General features: G+C 45.0%; 1 protein-coding gene across 7 annotated transcripts in view; it reads left to right on the forward strand.

The window, feature by feature from the left end:
- LOC137562723 (potassium channel subfamily T member 2-like) overlaps nucleotides 1-21166 on the forward strand; it is a 413123-nt gene that overhangs the window by 377422 nt on the left and 14535 nt on the right. For 6 of the 7 annotated variants that reach the window (XM_068274345.1, XM_068274348.1, XM_068274349.1 and 3 more), the window contains 3 exons: nucleotides 8915-9043; nucleotides 14375-14684; nucleotides 15062-15146. In XM_068274345.1, the coding sequence (XP_068130446.1) occupies nucleotides 8915-9043; nucleotides 14375-14684; nucleotides 15062-15146 (524 nt within the window). Of the gene's footprint in view, nucleotides 1-8914; nucleotides 9044-14374; nucleotides 14685-15061; nucleotides 15151-21166 lie in introns of those variants that run through there. The other variant, XM_068274350.1, reaches the window with a different exon arrangement.

Consider the following 21166-nt stretch of genomic DNA (forward strand, 5'->3'; position numbering starts at 1 on the left):
ATAATACTATGGGTTATATCCACTTAATTGTGGTAAAATTGATGTGCTCGCACATAAGGTTTACAGCGCGTTTTGAGAGAATACGTAATGTTCATTACATAGTTTGCGTGACTCACACTATGCACACAGCGCAATCATTGAGCGAATAAGCGAGCCCAGAGCACGGTTGAATTCAACGATGGCACAATGACCATCCGACGATCAGTTTGGAAGCATTTAAATGAGGACCCTGAAAGTGCATAACTAGCCACATGTGAGTAGTTTTAATGGAGCGATTGTTATTGTTCGATATGAACGATTAACACCAATTATCATCTGAAGCAGGATGGATCGGTCTACATATACGATAATTGATGTCTTTTACCACATGCGGGAGACCTTTTTTGAATGATTCTCGGGTGTCTCGTCATTCCTTGTTCATTTCAGGCGGTCGAGCGTGTGTATGAGCTTTAGGTGCCAGGGCCCGTATGCAATTTCTTTTCTTTTTCTACTGAGTTTTCTCAGGAGTGATATTTTTAAGCTTGTCAATAAAATGCCTTTTAGGCTAGTGACAGGACGTTGCGTTTAGGGGACGTTATAGGGCACATACCGTGCCCCTAAGGCAACGCCTGGTGCTCTCTGGTGTGGACGTCGGAGTGAGCCGTGTTGTGCAGCTCACTCTGGTGTCCGTGATGCCGTGACGCATACTCTTGGATGCATGCGGCATCACGTGGTCCCGCCCGGCCAATCGCCGCACAGAGCGGCCGCTCCAGGAAGTAAACACTGCACGTCACTGAGTGCAGTGAATATTAATTAGCCATGTGCCCGGCCGCTCTCCCCTCCTCCCCAACATGACTGAGCATGTGCAAACAGTCTAACGCGGCTTAGCCGCCTAGAACGCACAGCATGCAGCACTTTGCTGCGTTACAATGTAACGCAACGTGGGCAGTGTGAACAGCCCACTTGTGTTACATTGCTGTGCGTTGGGGGAGCGTTACAGGCTGCACTAACGTGCGCCTGTAACGTCCCTGTGTGCAAGAAGCCTTAAGCAAGAAAAGACTCAAAATAATTTTGATAGTACCTTTTAACCTACTTTTTGGCACTTTTTTAGTTGAAAAGTTATTGAAAGTTATTTTTAATCGAAGATGAAAAATTATCTCCTAGGAGAAAACCCAGGTGAAAAAGTGAATTGCATATGGGCCCAGGGGTTAATGGCACAAGAAAAGCTCACTGAATCAATACCTATGTGTCTGAATGAGAAGACAGGACTTGTAGTTCTCAGAATGTATGTGGTGAGCAGCTGTAAGACCTCTTTCTGGTAAGGGGAGGGAGATTAGCAAAGAGACAGAGGTCTTAGGCCGGTATGGATAAGCGAACAGCTGCAGACAAGGTGAGCTACACAATGGGATTTTGAATTTGTAAAGCTCGGCTCCTCAAGTAATACTTAATTTACACTAATCAATGGGATTGCTTTGAGAATTGTCTCTTTTCAATTTTGTGTCTAATTGAGCCTTGACGTTCTTCAACCTTACGGTTTCCTGTTTATCAGCTCCACCTGTAGGACAGAGCGGGAATAGAGAGAAGATGGTTTTGTGTTGTCCTGCAAATATGATGAGGTTTCTGAAAGCTTTGGGTGAATTATGCCTGGCTGTTCTCTCCTTGCCAGCGATCAGGACGCACTGTTGGAAAATGAGAATATCATTCATTGATCCCCAATCATCTCTAAAGGTGGCCACACACCATACATTTTTTTTTATTTTGATTCGATTTGAGCATTCTGATCCAATTTTCCGATTGGTCGGAAGTTTTGATCAGAATCTTCGCGGTACCACACACGTATTTTTGAGATTGCTGCAATTTAAAAGATCGTAAACTCCGAAAAAATTAGTTAGAAAAATTGAGAGAAAAATGTACTGAAAAGTTACATATACATTTTTTTCTGGTTGAATACAATTTCACAATCCATCAAAAACCATACAATTCTCGATAAAATTGGTCTTAATTTGCCAACACGTCCAATCTCAAAAAATCAGCACTGCGCCGGAGGTTCCCTCTCCGGAATGTTCCCGGCCGTGTTACATCACAATTTGCAGGAATGCATAGCTAGCTGTACTGTGAATGGTCACACAGTTTTGCAGATTGTTTTTGATTTGCTGTTGCTTTCCAATCCGGATTGAGATTTCTACCTGTAGCAACAAAATAGCCTGTACAGGTAGTTCCCGGATAACAAACGAGACTGTAGGTTTGTTCCTTACCTGACTCCGAAACACTGTGCCATCTCTGTCCCACGTACCTCATCTGTTCTCTCCTGTGCCTCCATTGTTCCTCTCTGCATCACTTCTGTTCCCTTGTGCCTTCAGTGTTCCCCTCTCTGTGACACCTCTGCCCCCCCCTTATGTCACCTCTGTCTCCCTGTTCCCTCAGTGTCCCCCTCTGCATCACCTCTGTCTCCCCCCCCCCCCATACACACACAAAACATTTTTCTTAGAACTTTTGTTAAAATAAATTTTCTCAAAAACTATGTATTTTGATTTTTTTTTTTTAATTGTTCACACAGAATCTAATTTCGCATTTTCGGCGGGTCGGGCACTGTGTTGTCGGTGTTCACACAGTAGAGTGAGCAATTACTCTTGCACCAAGGATTGGCCTGGCCTATATCATGCAGGCTATAGTCAGGGCCGGATTTACCATAAGGCACTGTAGACACGTGCCTACAGGCGCCCTTAGGTGGGAGAGGTGGCCACCACTCCTCAGATCACTGACCTCAGGAGCTTACAGTCTAATCCCTGCCTCATATCAATTACCTTAGGCACTTACGCCCTAATCCTTGTCTTATGTCACTAAGGATGATATGAGACAGTGATTAGAGTGTAAGATTCTAATGACAGTTAGTGACAGTAAGAAATGGATTAGAATTCTGAATATTTTACTTAGGGGTGTGGCCTGTGTTCAGGGGTGGAGTTTAAGGCACCAGAACACTTGTGTGAGTTGTAAATCCAGCCCTGGGTACAGTAGATTAGGCAGATGTCCGTGTTCTTCAAACCCACCAATAGAAAAACGTTCTCTTGATTTGCCACTTTGTGCAGTAAAAGTGATGGCTAGAGTCTGACTGGTTTGTGCAGGCTGATTCTAACAAGCTTATGTCAGCAGTAAGAAGAAAATGGTTATGATGTAAATATTAAAGAGCATTTCCAGGCGGAGTGCCAGAATACGCAGGCATTTGTCAACAGGGAGTTGAACCTCTTGATGTGGAGTGATTGATCGGCCTTGTGCAGCCCTAGCCGTACTCTGGGGCTACGCTGGCCAATTTAAAGGCTCCCATTCTAGAAATTTAACTCATCATTAGGGCTGCTCAAATCCAGATCCGGGAGATACCTGGATAGTTGCTATCCAGATATCTCCCAGTAAACCTGTGCGGGGTGGGCGGGGGTGTCAATCTTACCTGTCTGACATCTTCGTTCATCCCTGGCGCCTCCCACGATGTGGTCCATGCGCATCACGTGACTACAAACACTTCCTCCTTCAACCTGGAAGTAATGTAATTGTAATTGCAAATTTGTATTGACATTTCATGTAAGCAAAATTAGCACATTAATAAAGGTAATAGGGCCCGATCCAATTTAATTTTTCTCTTAAAGGAATACTATCGATACCCAAGTGTTCTAAAATGACAGTGTGCAAATAATGTCTAAGTAGCTGTGTAAACATTTTCCTACTTTTCATGTTAAAGTGAACCTCCGGACTAAAAGTCGTCTCAGCAGAACTGAAAAGGCTTGGTGTTTCTTTAACAGTTTCACAGCATCAGAACTTATCCAAGCCTCATTTTTAGCTGCACAGAAGAAAACTGCCCGGGCTTTTTTCCCCTGATGCTGTGCAAAGCATGATGGGATTTCTGATGTTGTTGCTTTCGTTCTGCTGTTTTGGTGCAAATTTTGTTTTTTTACATTTTGAATTTGACATTTGAAGCCTAGCGTGTGCAGCTGGGAGGGGTAATCAGGACACAGGACAGTTGGAACTGTGTCTCCTGCTCCTTGTCACCTCTTTTCAACCAAAAAGATGGCTGCCCCCATGACAAAGATGGCAGCCCCCATGAATCACAAACATTTGCCTGTTCTTTTAAAACAGGGTGGGTAAAAAATTATATTACCTATCTATTCTAATTAACATAACTAATGTAACTTAATGACAGTATGTTTGTTTAGGCTGAAGTTCCCCTTTAAATATCAGAGGCAAAAGCTGTAAGTTATTGAGGGTAGGATTTAGCTATATTGGGACAAATCAATTGCAGAAGGGGTGTCTGCTTCAATGCACAGCCAGAGTTGCATATCAGACTACAGAAAGCAAATATCAAACATATCAAACTCTGAAAGCAAAAACAGTATGAAAAGCTGTGACAATTAGTTACATTTCCTCTGCTCTCTTCAGACACCTCAGTCAGAAACACAGGACACAGGATCTTCAGCTGTTGGGAGCTCTCTCTCTCTGTCACACACAGAGCTACACATAGGGCTTGATTCACAAAAGAGTGCTAACTGTTAGCACGGGCATTTTCGCGCGAATTTTCGCATTGCGCGCGATCGCAAATTTACGTTTTCGCGTGCAAACGTGAATTTTCCCGCAAAATTGATATAGTTTTCCGCAAAAATTTGCGTTTGCGTGCAAAAACTTTATCGTTTCGTGCGTAAATTCACGATTGCGCGCAATGCGAAAAAGCCCGTGCTAACAGTTAGCACTCTTTTGTGAATCAAGCCCCTAGAGTTAACTGATCAAGTGTGAGGGGAATTTCCCCTCTCCTCATGGCTCAGTCAGCCATCAGTGTTGGCGTCAGTAAAGTTTGAAAGTATTTTGGTAACAGTAAACAATCAAGTTGCTACTAAAATGTATACACCAGTACTTAGCAGCACTTCCCAAACAATTTCTGTGTCAATTGAAAAAATATATGTGAATCAATAGTATTCCTTTAAGTTTTTTCCTAGGTGATATTTTTACATCTTCTCAATAAAATGCCTTTTGTATTTCAATGTTTTTTATTGGGTTTTCAGAGAAAAAAAGAATAACAAGTCATTGTTTATGTCTAAGAGTACAGTCGTATACATTCAAATTTGTAATCTTTCAATATATTGGAACAAGCATAAGTATACATGAACATTTTGAATATTCAGTTATGAGTATGTGAGAGAATGCGGAAAAGCCGCCGCGTGTGCTACTGAGGAGGCAGCTGATTCCGCGTCCAATGCGGTGCGTCTGGTAACAGGGCAGAAACACGAAAAAGCCGCTGCATGCAACAACAGTAATGCGGCTGGATCTGCGTCCAGCGCGGCGGTTTGCACGCGGCAGCGTGTGTCTGGTGTGGCTGAGTCTGTTAGTGCACACAGGCTTAGGAATACACGCGCGCGCGCTGAGAGGCAGAACTCTTATACTGGGCAGAGAGAGTCAGCTGATCACGCCGATCAGCTGACTCCAGAGCAGGATACTATTGGTTGATCAATTAGGGGTGGTGCTGGAGAGCACTACTCCATATATAGTTACTGCTGGCCAGTTGCAAGTTGTCTGCCGTTGCGAACACTACGTGGAAGCACTCAGACCTTAGTCAAATCCAACAGTGTGTTTGAACCAGGAGGACCTGGGAATTCACACTGAGCCAGATTACTTGAACTGTTATTCTGTTTATGCTTAAGCTAGTTCCAGGGTGTAGAGACCAAGGACCTCACACCCAGACTAGGGAACTGTATTATCATTTGTGTTATACTCCAGACTAGTTCCAGGGTGCTGAGACCACGGACCTCGCACCCAGACTAGGGAACTGTATTATCATTTGTGTTATACATCAGACTAGTTCCAGGGTGGAGAGACCACGGACCTCACACCCAGACTAGGCATTGTTTGATATCTGTTATGACTTATTGCTTTCTTGACTACTCTTCTGTCCTCTGATTCGGTACCTCGCATATATGATATTCCGTTGCCAGACCCTGCTTGCCTTGGATACCAATTTAGCCTTCTGTCTTTGTACTTTATCTGTCCGTGTGTTACCGACCAGGCGTGTCCGACCTCGAGAGCTATCTCTCCCCTTAAGAGATAGTCTCCAGATCAGATAGTGACATCCACCTTCTGGTGTCACTCACTCTCTGGCCCTTCCTGTCTCCAGCCTGACTCCACCCCTTGGAGAGTCTCAGGCTGCTGGAAGGTTCCTGAGCAGTGTCTCTTTACTGTTATATCACCTGCTCAGCAGGTGCATCACTCAAAGTATTACTGTTACACCAAACACTTACATACCTATAGGTGTCCAGAGGTTAGCAATATATCTGTATTATCGGTGATTCTGCAGATCATCAATAATCAGGTATATACCTGCATTCTTGGTGATACTGCAGATCACCAATAATCAGATTCTCTCTGCGTGCTGACACCAATCGTTACAGAGTAATTAGGAATTAACATCGTATCTTAGTAGTACAGTGGGATGAGAAAGTTTGGGCAACCTTGTTAATAGTCATAATTTTCCTGTATAAATCGTTGGTTGTTACGATAAAAAATATCAGTTAAATATATCATATAGGAGACACACACAGTGATATTTGAGAAGTGAAGTGAAGTTTTTGGGATTTACAGAAAGCGTGCAATAATTGTTTAAATAAAATTAGGCAGGTGCATAAATGTGGGCACTGTTGTCATTTTATTGATTCCAAAACCTAATTATTGGAACTCAAATTGGCTTGGTAAGCTCAGTGACCCCTGACCTACATACACAGGTAAATCCAATTATGAGAGAGTATTTAAGGGGGTCAATTGTAGGTTTCTCTCTTCTTTTAATTTTCTCTGAAGAGTAGCGACACGGCGGTCTCAAAACAACTCTCAAATTACCTGAAAACAAAGATTGTTCATCATCATGGTTTAGGGGAAGGATACAGAAAGCTGTCTCAGAGATTTCAGCTGTCTGTTTCCACAGTTAGGAACATATTGAGGAAATGGAAGACCACATGCTCAGTTCAAGTTAAAGAGTAACTGTCAGGCTGCAGAAGCTAATTTAAACCTCTATTCTCCTGTGTTAAACAGTTTAGACAGAAGCCAAAAAGACATTACTAAAGATAAAAATCTCTCTTACATTTAATGTGTTCTTATCAGCAAAGCTAAGCTCCTAAGGAGGACGCAAGCCGCATTCCATACTGCAAAGCATTCTGGGGCCCTCCCCTCGGCTGCTAAGGAGAAGACGGGATCAAGTTTCAGCAGCTTCTAACTCAGTCCAGCCACAGCACAGATAAATCTCCGGGGCAGAGTACACTGCAGGAGTCAGCTATTGTTCCTAGCCACATGGCTCATTAATATTCACTGCACACTGTGTTATTCTGTATGAGCTCCTCTGTGAATAGGGAAGCAGGCAGGACATGACGACACATTTGGCTTCACAAACATGGAACCTGCCATGGGCTGTCAGGAGCATCATTCTCTGCATATACTATATAAATATTCTGTGAAATCCAAACGTGGACAGTGAAATGCATATGTAATGTATGTACAGCCAATCTTTAGCTACTGATATATGTGTTTATTTTCTCTGAGACCTTATACCTAACAGCTCCTCTTTAAGGCGCAAAGTGGCAGACCAAGAAAAGTCTCGGATAGACAGAAGCGACGAATGGTGAGAACAGTCAGTCAACCCACAGACCAGCACCAAAGACCTACAATATCATCTTGCTGCAGATGGTGTCACTGTGCATTATTCAAATATTCGGCGCACTTTACACAAGGAGATGCTGTATGCGAGAGTGATGCAGAGGAAGTCTTTTCTCCACCCACAGCACAAACAGAACCGGTTGAGGTATGCTAAAGCACATTTGGACAAGCCAGCTTAATTTTGGAATAAGGTGCTGTGGACTGATGAATCTAAAATTGAGTTATTTGGGCATAACAAGGGGCGTTATGCATGGAGGAAAAACAACCCAGCATTCCAAGAAAAACACCTGCTACCTACAGTAAATTATGGTGGTGGTTCCATTATGCTATGGGGCTGTGTGGCCAGTGCAGGGACTGGGAATCTTGTCAAAGTTGAGGGACGCATGGATTCCACTCAGTATCAGCAGATTCTGGAGACCAATGTCCAGGAATCAGTGACAAAGCTTAAGCTGTGCTGGGGTTGGATCTTTCAAGACAACAATCCTAAACATTGTTTAAAATCCACTAAGGCATTCATGCAGAGGAACAAGTACAACATTCTGGAATGGCCATCTCAGTCCCCAGACCTAAATATAAATGAAAATCTGTGGTGTGAGTTAAATAGAGCTGCCCATGCGCAGAAGCCATCAAACCTGAATGAACTACAGAAGTTTTGTACAGAGGAATGGTCCAAAATACCTTCAACCAGATTCCAGACTCTCATTGGAACCTACAGAAAGCGTTTAGCGGCTGTAATTTCTGCAAAAATAAATAAATATTGAAATAAGAAATATTGATTTCATTTCTTTTTTGTGGTGCCCAAATTTAGGCACCTCCTAAATTTGTTTAAACAAATATTGCACACTTTCTGTAAATCCATTAAACTTAATTTTACTTTTCAAATATCACTGTGTGTGTCTCCTATATGTTATATTTAACTGACATTTTTATCGTAACAACCAACAATTTATACAGGAAAATCATGATGATTAGCAAGGTTGCCCAAATTATCGCATCCCACCGTGTATGTATATATATATATATATATATATATATATATATATATATATATATATATATATATATATATATATACAGTATATTTAATTTTTTTTTACCAGGCAGCCACTAAATCTCACATGATTAAACTTGCTTATGTAGTCGAGGCCTTGTTGGGGCAGGTGCTGTGATTGTTTCCATTCTGTAGTATCGGTTCCTGTGCTGCTGTAATGTCTTATCTTCTGTACTTGATACAATGTATCCTCCTAATGATTGTTCACAGCTGCGTGTGACAGAAGAAGACCTTTGGATTCGGAGCTATGGTCGTCTGTATCAGAAGTTGTGCTCGACCTCCGGGGACATTCCTATCGGCATCTTTCGCACTGAAACACACATGCTGCCAACATCAGAGGTACGCACTGACAAAAGCCACTGGCAGGTCAGGTCTCAGTGACACCCCACATCCAAGGCTAATTGCTCAGATGCACTTAGAGCAATGTACTTCTGGCAAGCAAATAGCAATTAACTCTCTTTCCTTCTTACTAAATTGTGATTACGGTAGTTGCTATGCAGCATTATTAATGTTGCACGTTAAATCGTGCTAAATCAAGTTAATGAGTATTGCCAAGGATGATGACTGCTTACAAGTGTTTTGTCATTTTGTTGCTTATTATGCAGTGCTAGCAAACAGAAACATTTTTGACGCTATGCTAAGGAGGACCTCTGACTTCCCCAAAAAAAGTACTTACAGTTATTCCTGGCCCTCCTATATGATTCTATTCTTTAAAAAATAATAATAATAATAATAAAGCTTGCAGATAAGCTTATCTCTAGGAGAAAACAAAACACCTATATATTATATACACTCACCTAAAAGATTATTAGTAGGGATGGGACGAATCCACAATTTCTTCGAATCCGAATCCGGATCCGAATCAAAAAAGGTTCTCGAATATCTCAAACCTTTCGAATCCCGAATCTCACAAATCCTGCACATAAGAATTGTGCGATCCGTGGTATAGTTGCCCGCAGTAGAGGTACCCAGGCATAAGTAGCGAGGTAAAGGTGCCTTCAATATAGCTAGCTAGGTATGGGTGCCTTCAATATTGGTAGCTTTCAGTATACTGTAGGTAGCAAGGTACGTGTGCCTTCAGTATAGGTAGCAAGGTATAGGGGCCTTCAGTATAGGTAGCAAGGTATATGGGCCTTCAGTATAGGTAGCAGGGTATATGGGCCTTCAGTATCGGTAGCAAGGTACGTGTGCCTTCAGTATAGGTAGCAAGGTATAGGGGCCTTCAGTATAGGTAGCAGGGTATATGTGCCTTCAGTATAGGTAGGTAGCTAGGTATAGGGGCCTTCAGTATAGGTAGTAAGGTACATGTGCCTTCAGTATAGATAGGTAGGTAGGTAAAGGGACCTTCAGTATAGGTAGCAGGGTATAGGGCCTTAAGTATAGGTAGGTATGTAGGTAGGTATAGGGGCCTTTAGGTAGGTAGGTATAGGGGCCTTTAGGTAGGTAGGTAGGTATAGGGGCCTTTAGGTAGGTAAAGGTACCTTCAGTATAGGTAGCAGGGTATAGGGCCTTAAGTATAGGTAGGTAGGTAGGTAGGTATAGGGGCCTTTAGGTAGGTAGGTAGGTAGGTATAGGGGCCTTTAGGTAGGTAGGTAGGTATAGGGGCCTTTAGGTAGGTGGGTGGGTAGGTAGGTATAGGGGCCTTTAGGTAGGTGGGTAGGTAGGTATAGGGGCCTTTAGGTAGGTGGGTAGGTAGGTATAGGGGCCTTTAGGTAGGTAGGTAGGTATAGGGGGTTTTAGGTAGGTAGGTAAAGGGACCTTCAGTATAGGTATATACCCTATAGGGCCTTAAGTATAGGTAGGTAGGTGGGTAGGTAGGTATAGGGGCCTTTAGGTAGGTAGGTATAGGGGCCTTTAGGTAGGTAGGTGGGTGGGTAGGTAGGTATAGGGGCCTTTAGGTAGGTGGGTAGGTAGGTATAAGGGCCTTTAGGTAGGTAGGTAGGTCTAGTGGCCTTCATGTGGGTAGCCCCCCGTGCCTCCTCCGTTCACCCCCAACCCCCCCACGGCCTCCTCCGTCCCCCGTGCCTCCTCCGCTCACCCCTGCATAAGTATCTACTCACCTTTCCCGTGGAGTGCAGAGCGGCAGACCTCTTCGCTACTTCCCTGTTCCCTCTAGTGGACGGACCGGCTTTTACTGATGACGTCATTGTAAAAGCCGGTCACTAAGGGGAACCAGGAAGTCAGGGAGAGGTCTGCCGCTCTGCGCTCCGCTCTGCGCTCCGCTCTGGATAGGTGAGCTGTCACTAACTATGCGGGCGGGGGGGGGGCGAGCGGAGGAGGTGCGGGGGGGGGGGTCGAAAGAGGTCAGGGGAGGACAGTGCAAGCGGGGGAAGCGGCGGATGCGTGGCGATGCAGCGTCGGGATTCGGCGGATTCGGATAGTGAAAAATGGCGTCGGGATTCGAATTCACGAATCTCGAATATTTCCCAATATTCGAGGGATTCGTGGATTCACCGGATTCGTCGTCCCATCCCTAATTATTAGGAACACCTGTTCAATTTCTCATTAATGCAATTATCTAATCAACCAATCACATGGCAGTTGCTTCAATGCATTTAGGGGTGTGGTCCTGGTCAAAACAATCTCCTGAACTCCAAACTGGATGTCAGAATGGGAAAGAAAGGTGATTTAAGCAATTTTGAGCATGGCATGGTTGTGCCAGTATTTCACAATCTGCTAGTCACTGGGATTTTCACGCAAAACCATTTCTAGGGTTTACAAAGAATGGTGTGAAAAGGGAAAAGCATCCAGTATACGGCAGACCTGTGGGCGAAAATGCTTTGTTGATGCTAGAGGTCAGAGGAGAATGGGTTGACTGATTCAAGCTGATAGAAGAGCAACGTTGACTGAAATAACCACTCATTTCAACCGAGGTATGCAGCAAAGCATTTGTGAAGCCACAACACGCTCAACCTTGAGGTAGATGGGCTACAACAGCAGAAGACCCCCCCGGGTACCACTCATCTCCACTACAAATAGGAAAAAGAGGCTACAATTTGCACGAGCTCACCAAAATTAGACAGATGAAGACTGGAAAAATGTTGCCTGATCTGATGAGTCGCGATAGAGTCAGAATTTGGCGTAAACAGAATGAGAACATGGATCCATCATTCCTTATTACCACTGTGCAGGCTGGTGGTGTAATGGTGTGGGGGATGTTTTCTTGGCACACTTTAGGACCCTTAGTGCCAATTGGGCATCGTTTAAATGCCACGGGCTACCTGAGCATTGTTTCTGACCATGTCCATCCCTTCATGACCACCCTTTACCCATCCTCTGATGGCTACTTCCAGCAAGATAATGCACCATGTCACAACCCTAAGGGACCGTTTCCACTAGCGTGAATTCGCATGCATTTTCTGCATGCAGATGTGCATAACCAATACAAGTCAATAGAGCTTTTTCCACTAACAAAAAAATATGTGCGCAGGGCTGTGCAGTAAAAAATGTGCACAGCAGAGCCATCAGAATTCGCACACCGCAAGCATGGTGTCTGATTCGCATGTAATGTAATTAATAGGAGAATCGCATGCGTTTTTGCTATGTGAATTTTCCATGCAAATTCACGTACATTTTCGCATAAAATTAATGTAAAAACACGCAGGCACTGACATGGTTAAATTCGCATACTTACAAAAATATGCGAAAATGCAATGCGTTTTCGTGATTAAAATTTGCATACAAACACGTACAAATTTGCATCCGCATGCAAATTCAAATTCGCATGCAAATTCCGCAACGGAATCGCACCGCACTAGTGGAACCGTAGCCTAATCCTGTTAAAAAAATAAAAACCTCTGCTTGAGTAAATATTAGCAGAGTAGGCTTTTTCTCTGTGCAGAGATAGATTAGGATAAAAGTGGGCTCTAAGCAGCAAGATATGAATTTTCTCTCCCCCATTTTGCTGCCTGGCCTTTTTTGGTGTGGTGCGGAGGGGCCAGGCCCTTTGGCGCACACACGGCATGGGAATATACCTATGTTGCCTTTAATAAGATTATTCAAATTAATAATAATTTAATAAATGAATAAAATTAATACGATTATCTGATTATGGAATATTACAGTTCTCTGTTTGGTTATTATCTTTATAAGAATTATGCATACAGTAAATGAAGGTTTAAGTGGTATTGTCATCAACATTTGTTTTCCTCTACAGTATTAAATGCATTAAAAAATGAATATAGAACATTATAAGACTGCTGTCTTTTTATTGCATATTAACAATCTGAAGCTGACTGATGTAATTGCCTGCCGCAGGACAAATTATCAGATGTATACACACGCTCAACAGCAGTCTTTTAAGCCTCATCTACACGTGTAGATGAGGCGGCGATCCGGCGGCTCGATTAGCCGCCGGATCGCCTCTTCCGCGTCCCCGCTCGCCGCGCGTGCGCCGGAATCAGTACCCGCTCGATTCCCGCTCTTCCCCGCGCCGCGCCGCTTATCTTCCGCTCGATTCCCTGCCATTGATCCCTCGCGGGGACCGAGCAGGGAATCGGTGGTGGGGAGATCCGTCCTGTCGGATCTTATCAATCGAGCCGCATCAGCGGCTCGATTGATAAGGAACATTGCGGCCGCATCTATGCGTGTAGATGCGGCTTTATGCTTTCACAACTTTCGTTGTGCAACAAGTTGAAACACCTAAAAAAAAGTATTTTGTTATTGTTCAAAGAGCTGCTAAGACTGATAAGAAGTAAATTCAACTGTTGGATTGACTTCTTATCAGTCTTATCAGCTCTTTGAACAATAGCAAAATACTTTTTTAGGTGTTTCAACTTATTGCCCAACAAAAGCTGTAAAAGCATATAAGACCGCTGTTGAGCATGTGTATGGGGCTTTTAGAAAACAAACAAAGAAGATAAAGTTATCTGCTTCCCCCCTTGGATACAGCAGAAGCTTTTCTGCCATATTTACTCCGTGTACACACTTCCAGCACAATCTGATAATTCTGCCAGGCAAAGGCAGACTTATCAGTTAGCGGCTAAATCCAGTGTAATGCTAGGCATACATGCCGCTGATGTCTCGATTGATAATTTCCGAATTGTCCGATGACCCGCCGGATCGATTCTGCACTCGATACCGGCGGGCAGGACAAAAGAAAAGATGAACCCGAAGATAAGGAAGTGCCCGCGGGGAGGAGCGGGAATCGATCCGGGCGCCCACGGGGACGCGCCAGAATCGAGCCAGCGGCTCGATTACACAGGTGAAAACGTACCGTGTATGCCCGGCATAAAGCATACGTTTTATCCCTTGAAAACCAGTCAGATGGTTTTAGCTGTTAATTTTTTGCTGTTTTTAATGATTTTGACTATAGATGAAATTTGATGACAATACCTGTTTAAAGAGGAACTTTAACCCAGATTTGAACTTCATCGCAATCAGTAGCTGATATTCTTTTTCCAATGAGAAACCTTTACCTTCTCTCAAATAGATCGTTAGGGACATCTGTATGACTGATATTGTAGTGAAACCCTTCCCACAGTGTGTGTGATGTCAGGGCCATGGCCCTGACAGTTTCTTGTTTGTAAACCTTGTTGCACTGTGGGAAAAAACAGCAGTATCTCCCTCCCTTATTAATTATGTTATTTTCACTACAGTTTCTCTTTAATGGTTCATAGGTTTATGAGTCTATGGGAACAGCACTGTAACAGCCCTTCTCTGGTTCTGTAGTCACAGGTCTCTATAAGTGTGGAGGACTATGAGGATACAAGAGAGACTCGTTGGGGTGACACGATCCAAAGCCGGGGCCCTCACCGCAACTCAACCTCCAGTGACCAATCTGAGCACCCCTTACTGCGGCGGAAGAGCATGCAGTGGGCCAGGAGACTCAGCCGGAAAGGAGCAAAGCAGCCTGGGAAATCAGCTTCTGAAAGGATCAGCCAACAGAGAATGAGCCTTTATAGACGGTCGGAACGTCAAGAACTCAACGCATTGGTGAAGACTAGGATGAAGCATCTTGGCCTTTCCACAGCAGAATACAGTAAGGAACATTACGTGTTTCATACCGGTGGTAGGGTGGAGCAGACAGGAGAGGAAGATCTATAAGGGAAGGAAGAGATTAGGTTTTAGGGGAATTAGTAGTGGCTGGATGGTGTAATGGGTAAGGGCTCTGCCTCTGACACAAGAGACCAGGATTCGAATCTCGGCTCTGCCTGTTTGGTAAGCCAGCACCTATTCAGTAGGAGACCGCAAGTCTCCCTAACACTGCTACTGCCTATAGAGCGCGCCCTAGTGGCTGCAGCTCTGGCGCTTTGAGTCCACCAGGAGAAAAGCGGGATATAAGTGTTTGTCTTTAGGTTTGCAGTTTGCACAGTATGGTCTTCATTGCAAATGTATTTTTGCATCTTTCTCTTGCAGTGGATATCATGGATACAGACAATTCACTATCTTATATTCTTATAAATCCTCCACCGGATACCAAGCTTGAACTTAACGATGTTATGTAAGTTTTTATCTCTTCTTTTACTTCATTGTTATCCTTTAGTCCTATTTTCAGTCCATCTGCAGCATGACAGCATCTGACCTACAGAACTAAGTTTGAAGATCGCTGAAGAACTTAAAGCGGAACTGTAGACTAAATAAAACAAAGTGTTGCACTTACCTGGGGCTCCTGCCAGCCCTTTGCGGCCTTCCCGTCCTGCGCCTGTCCTCCAAGATCCTCCGTTCTCCCGCCGCCAGCTGGATTTGTTGCCGTCGCCGGCGCTCCCCGAGCCACTCATATCATTCTTTGCTTTCCCGCCTGCAATAGCGTCCTGCGCTAATAGCGCAGCACGCTATTGTGGATGGAAACATGAAGAAAGATACGCGGGCCCCGGGGGCACAGGCGCAATTGCCGCATCGACAGTAAGGAAACTAGCTGGCGGCAGGAGAACGGAGGATCATGGAGGACCGGCACGGGACAGGAAGGTGGCAAGGGGCTGGCAGAAGCCCCAGATAAGTGACACACTTTGTTTTTATTTAGTCTTCAGTTCCTCTTTAAGTGATCCAGCAATCCTAAATTTCATTTTAAAGGAATCATCTGGTATGTCATATCAAATCATGAGGTTAAAATCTGAAAAATGTTCACACAGCACACTTTAAACTGACTGGGATTTACACAATTTAAGTAAACCTGTAACTTTGGGGGAGGAATACCTCGGTAGAGGGAAGCCACTGTTTCCTCCAGAGGCTTCCCATGGTTTCCTGCAGACCACCGCCAGATGCCAGGACGTGTTCCTGTAGGTGAACCCCACTGCCGCACTGAACAGAGCCACGATGGCTTGGGCCTGCATAGTAGCACAGAGCCACTGGTGCACGGCGGGAAAATGCCAAGGCCGTTTGGCTCCATGCTACTGCTCAGGCTTAAGTCATCGGCACCTGCACATTGCAGCTGAGCTCCAGAAGCTTCCTTCTACTGGGGTAAGTGTAAGAATCGATACGTTGGTTGCTATTGGCAACAGCACAACACACCTTTTACTCCGGCACCAGCAACTCCTTAGAGCTGTAACTCACAGCGACAGCATACAGGAGATAGAGCGGAGACAGCCACCTTCACCTTTAAGGGGTTTATTCAGCAATAAGGCATCTTTTGTTACATGTTGATTTCTTCAGAATATAAACAGTCTTTCCTATGTCCTATGTACATCACATATATTTACAGCATACAGACATGAAGCTAGTATTCTAACTAGGAAGTGTAGAGAGCAGGATAGCAGAAGACGAGGTAGAAGTAGCCTCTCTGCCATCCCATCTATTACTTTTATATGAACATCAAAGAGTTAAATTCTGACCTCACCCGAGCCATACCCCCAAGCCTACAATTGGCGGGCATGGGCATGTGACCCACATCATCATCTAATACACCAGTGCTTTATGACCTAGTTGCAAGGAATGCAATGTTTTCCAAATATCGGCGTTGTTTACCGTTTCGTCGTCTGTCGGTACAGTTAGACCTGATAACCCATTATGTGTCCTTCTAGAGGAACATGTTTCTTGTAAATGACTGCATAATTTCTCTCCAAGAAACTATGCTTATAGAGACCCTGCATCTCAAGTCTTTACTAGACTTTAGTACCTGAGGCCTAGAATTCAAGTATACTTACATTCTAACAGCCCCCCTAAAAAGACTTGAGCTGCAGGTTTCTCCATTAGGGTTCAGATGGTACCTATGAGCCTGTTTTTGTTATGTTTCACCCCTCCATGCTCGTTTCCAAACACACTCTCTCTGCTCTAGGTGAATGCCCCTGGGAGGGAGAGCAAGACCTCTTGTCTCTCTGGGAATGCCCTTCTTCTAAGCCCTCATCCCATTCTCCACTCAGCATTCTCAGGCGTATCCTTTAAATACTCCACTTGACCATGGAAAAGTGAAACTTGTTTGTACCTAAAGCGACGGAGCAGTGCTAGGGGTCTTCTAGAAAACCACCTTTATACAATCAGCTCCGTCCCATAGGTACCGCTGAAACCTTGTATTATGTGGCTTAGCTTGAAAATATAGGCTTGTGAGATTGTGTACTTGACACCAATCCTCTAACCATGTTTATTTGTTTGCGTAATTTTAAACACAAACTCACCTGTGTAATGCTGCATATAATTGTAATCCCCATCACTATGACCAGTGGGTGCAGGAAAAAGGTTTGAACTGTGGAGGCCCAGTCTGAATGCCCCTGGAATATCGCCAGAAACCTTCTCCACCAGGTCAGACTGGAACTCACCTGATTATATTTGTGTTCAACCTCTGTCAGCTCTCCTTGATCATGATGAAACATCACCTCTAATTTAATGTTATGTTTGTTTAACCTTTTTAACAAAGTGTTGTCTTGTGTCAAAACCTGTACCCATTTATCCCATGGTGTGTTAGGCCCTGTTCACACTTGCGTTTTGGCAAGTAAACGGACCGGATCCTGATCGGATCCTGATCAGAACCGTACGGTTCCGATCCGGATCCGGTCCGTTTGTATCAGGCATGCATCAGGCTGCCATCCGGATCCGTGGGCAAAAAATAGTTAAATTTAAATAAAAAAATGTTGGGGGTCAGCAGAAGGTGCACCTGGTGCACCTGTAGAATCAGGTTCCTCCGCTGCAGGCCTCACCTCCACCTCCGACATTCTGCCAAACAGCTCCAGCACGTCTGTCACTGCTGCTCCACTCCAGACATGCTTGGCCCATGTGTCCCCATCCGAAATGGCCGCTTGGATACGCATAGGAAGTGGGGTAGAACGTCAGGTGTTTGTAGGCAGTGTGTTCTGTGCCTTCCGTTCCCCATTGGTTTTTGTGTTCCGGATGGTGCTGTCAGGCTCAGGTCCGGCTCCGGTCCGGGTGCGTGGGCCGGAGATCCAGACCCAAAAAAATAGCGCATGTTGGAAAAGAGTCCGGAGTCCGGATCCGGTCCGGATCCGTACTGTACGGAACGGACACGTGTGAACGTCCGCATAGACTTTACTTTGCTATGCGGAACGTACGTTCCGTTTGTACAGTATGCGGTCCGGATCAGATCCGGAAAATCCGGATAGCGAACGCTAATGTGAACCGGGCCTTACACAGTACGTCCCCCTTGTAAGATCAAACTTGTCTGAACAATTATGAAAATGTACAATGAATGTGTCCGTGGACATCATGTTTATAAAAACAAACATTTCCTTCAGCCACTGGAAATATTGGTTTGGCTTCAGGGCGGATCTTCTGAATGGCCGCTGTGCATTCGGTGCTATTTAGCCAGCAGGCTTCATCATTAAATCTGACTTGACCCGGCAAACAGAGGTATTTATCTGAAAATTGCCAGCATGATGACAAGTCCACTTGTTTCACTTCTCCGTCGAGCACCACAAAATGCTGACCTCTCAGGTCATGGTGTAAGACATGCAAAAGATCCCTCCCCAGGAAAATCGATAAATCTCTCCTTGTAAAATCTCAGTTGTAAAGGAAGTTTACCTTCTGATAAGGCTTGAGCCATTATCTTGAAATCTGCCGTTAACTCAGTCTGCATGGATCTACAGGCTATTTCCCATGCAGCACCCTTACCCTGTGCTATCATTTTTTTGAGAATTGTTTGAATGTGCCTTTGAGTGTACCCCTGAACCTTATAGGTGTTGTGCGTTAGCTGTTCCAAAACCAAGTTCAGATGATCCTGGGTACCCACATTCTGCTGTCCCAATGTGCCTAATTGTTGAATTACCTCTTTTTAGTCCCATCACCCTTTTATCATAGAGAGTCCCAAGGGTGCTACCTGATGTATCCCAGGATTCTACCTCTCTACTCCAAAATGTCCCCTGATCCATTCAACTAACATCCCATGCTAACCCTTGTGGCCCTCCCCAGAGGAATATGGGTGGTACTCTCTCTTCAGGGAAATTTATTAGCATATCAATGACAAACGCTATTCCCAACTGTCCTGATTGGACCTTTGCCCCCCTTATGTCCTGAGGCTAAATACGTACCTTCGGTCGGGAAAAATGTACTCTCGACAATTTTGTATTAAGAGTACCCGGTCACTTAACCATCTACCATGAGGATAAGTGGCTGAATATGGACTGTGTAGTATTGTCTCATATTGTGACCCGTGTAGTGAGGATGATGTTACCTTTGTTGGCTCTCCCTTTTCTGGGATCGCTCTCCCCACCTTCTTTTTCACCCGAAAATGTGGCTGTATCTCAATTTTTACTTCACGATCCGAGAATCAAAACCCTTCTGCTCTCCACCCTTTACATGTGTATAGTTGTCTCAGAGACACCCTCTGTTGGTTGCTCCAGAGTGTGATATTGTTCCCTGCCTCTCTCCTGGAGGGGCAGTGACGCTTACTACTCGTTCCTCTCCCATCTAGAACCATTTCACTCCGGAGAACCAAGACAAGGTAATCCTGTACCACACACTTCACCTTTTGCATATACCCATTGTAGTGCAATGTACCTTTTAACCAGACTTTGGAATCGTTGTCTGGGCTGGGAGAGCGTGACATTCAGGAGTAGAGATGTGGCGAACGGTTCCCGAACCGGCGAACATCTCCAAATCCCTGGGGCTTTTACTACTTCCGGGTACGCACTGACCTGGAGTAGTACGCCGGCGCTGCCTGGCGAAGCGCGTCCTAGATCGCACTCCTTTTGCCGGGCACTTTCTGCGCGTGTGCGTGACGTCATGAATGACGTCACGCTCATGCGCAGAGAGTGCCCGGCAACAGGAGCGCGATCGAGGATGCGCTCCGCCGGGCAGCGCAGGCGTACTACTCCGGGTCATTGTGACCCGGAAGTAGTAAAAGCCCCAGAGATGTTCGCCAGGCGAACAGTTCGCCACATCTCTATTCAGGAGTAGCATTGAGCTTCCGTTAATATCATTCTTCCAGCACACCTGACCCTTCATACGTTTTACCACCATCATGCCATGAAATTGGCTTCCATCTGGCACCAATAATCCTTTTCTCCTACCCGGCTTGGTCCGTACTGACCAATCTGAGGGAAGTGCAAAAGGATCAGTACCTTTTTCTCCAAACATGAACATGCTTGGGCCTTATGTTCTCATTAACCCCTCATTGTCCACGAGAATGTCTTCTCTTCTCCTCGGTCTCCTAGGACGACATGGCAACCGATGATCACCATCAGTACGGCACTCTTCATTATTAAAGCACCTCCTTGGGGAAGAGAAACATATGCACTTTGGATTATGCTTTGCTCAGACAGTGTCTTTAGTCTCTGTCCAATATCGGAAAACTCGTTCTTTTCCACTGCAGGATTGGCCGGAAACTTCTGCTCATCCGAACGGACATCTCCATCTCTGCCTCTGCTGCCAGTAATTCAGCTTTTTCGATTCCATATTCGCCAAACTCCTGAAACAGAAATCCAACCAAATCAATTCTTATTAATCATTTGCGTTTAGCCCTACTGCTCCAATCTCAATTGTACAACTTACCGTATTTTTCGGACCATAAGACGCACTTTTTCTCCCTCCAAAATGGGGGGGAAAAGTCACTGCGTCTAATGGTCCGAATGTAACAATTTTTGCCGGGTGTCTGCCCCCTGTCCTGAGTCCCGTCTGCTGTATGTGTCTCCTGGCAGCTGTCCCTTGTCCCATCCTCTGTCCCAGGTCTTTAGGGGCATTCCACAGCATATGAGTGTTTAAGCTGTGTCACCCATGGCCCCCGGGTGTGCGGCTCAGAAGTGAGGGACAATTTGTACCTGGCTGAGAGGAGGGAGAGGTCGGATCCGACAGCTGCAGCGATCGCAGCATGCACCGATGAGAGAGGGGACAGAGCGGCAGGGCATCCCAGCTGACATGCACGATGCAGACCAGGAATCAATAGCGGTAATCCTCCACAGCAAAGCCGATCGGGGGTCCGTGCACGCTGCCATAGCATCTCTCTCTGGTCACTTCCGCTTATGTCACTAATGCGGAAGTGACCAGAGAGAGATGCTATGGCAGCATGCACGGACCCCCGATCGGCTTTGCTGTTGTGGAGGATTACCGCTATTGATTCCTGGTCTGCATCGTGCATGTCAT

This window comes from Hyperolius riggenbachi, chromosome 3 (assembly GCF_040937935.1).
Source record: "Hyperolius riggenbachi isolate aHypRig1 chromosome 3, aHypRig1.pri, whole genome shotgun sequence".
Classification (NCBI taxonomy): domain Eukaryota; kingdom Metazoa; phylum Chordata; class Amphibia; order Anura; family Hyperoliidae; genus Hyperolius; species Hyperolius riggenbachi.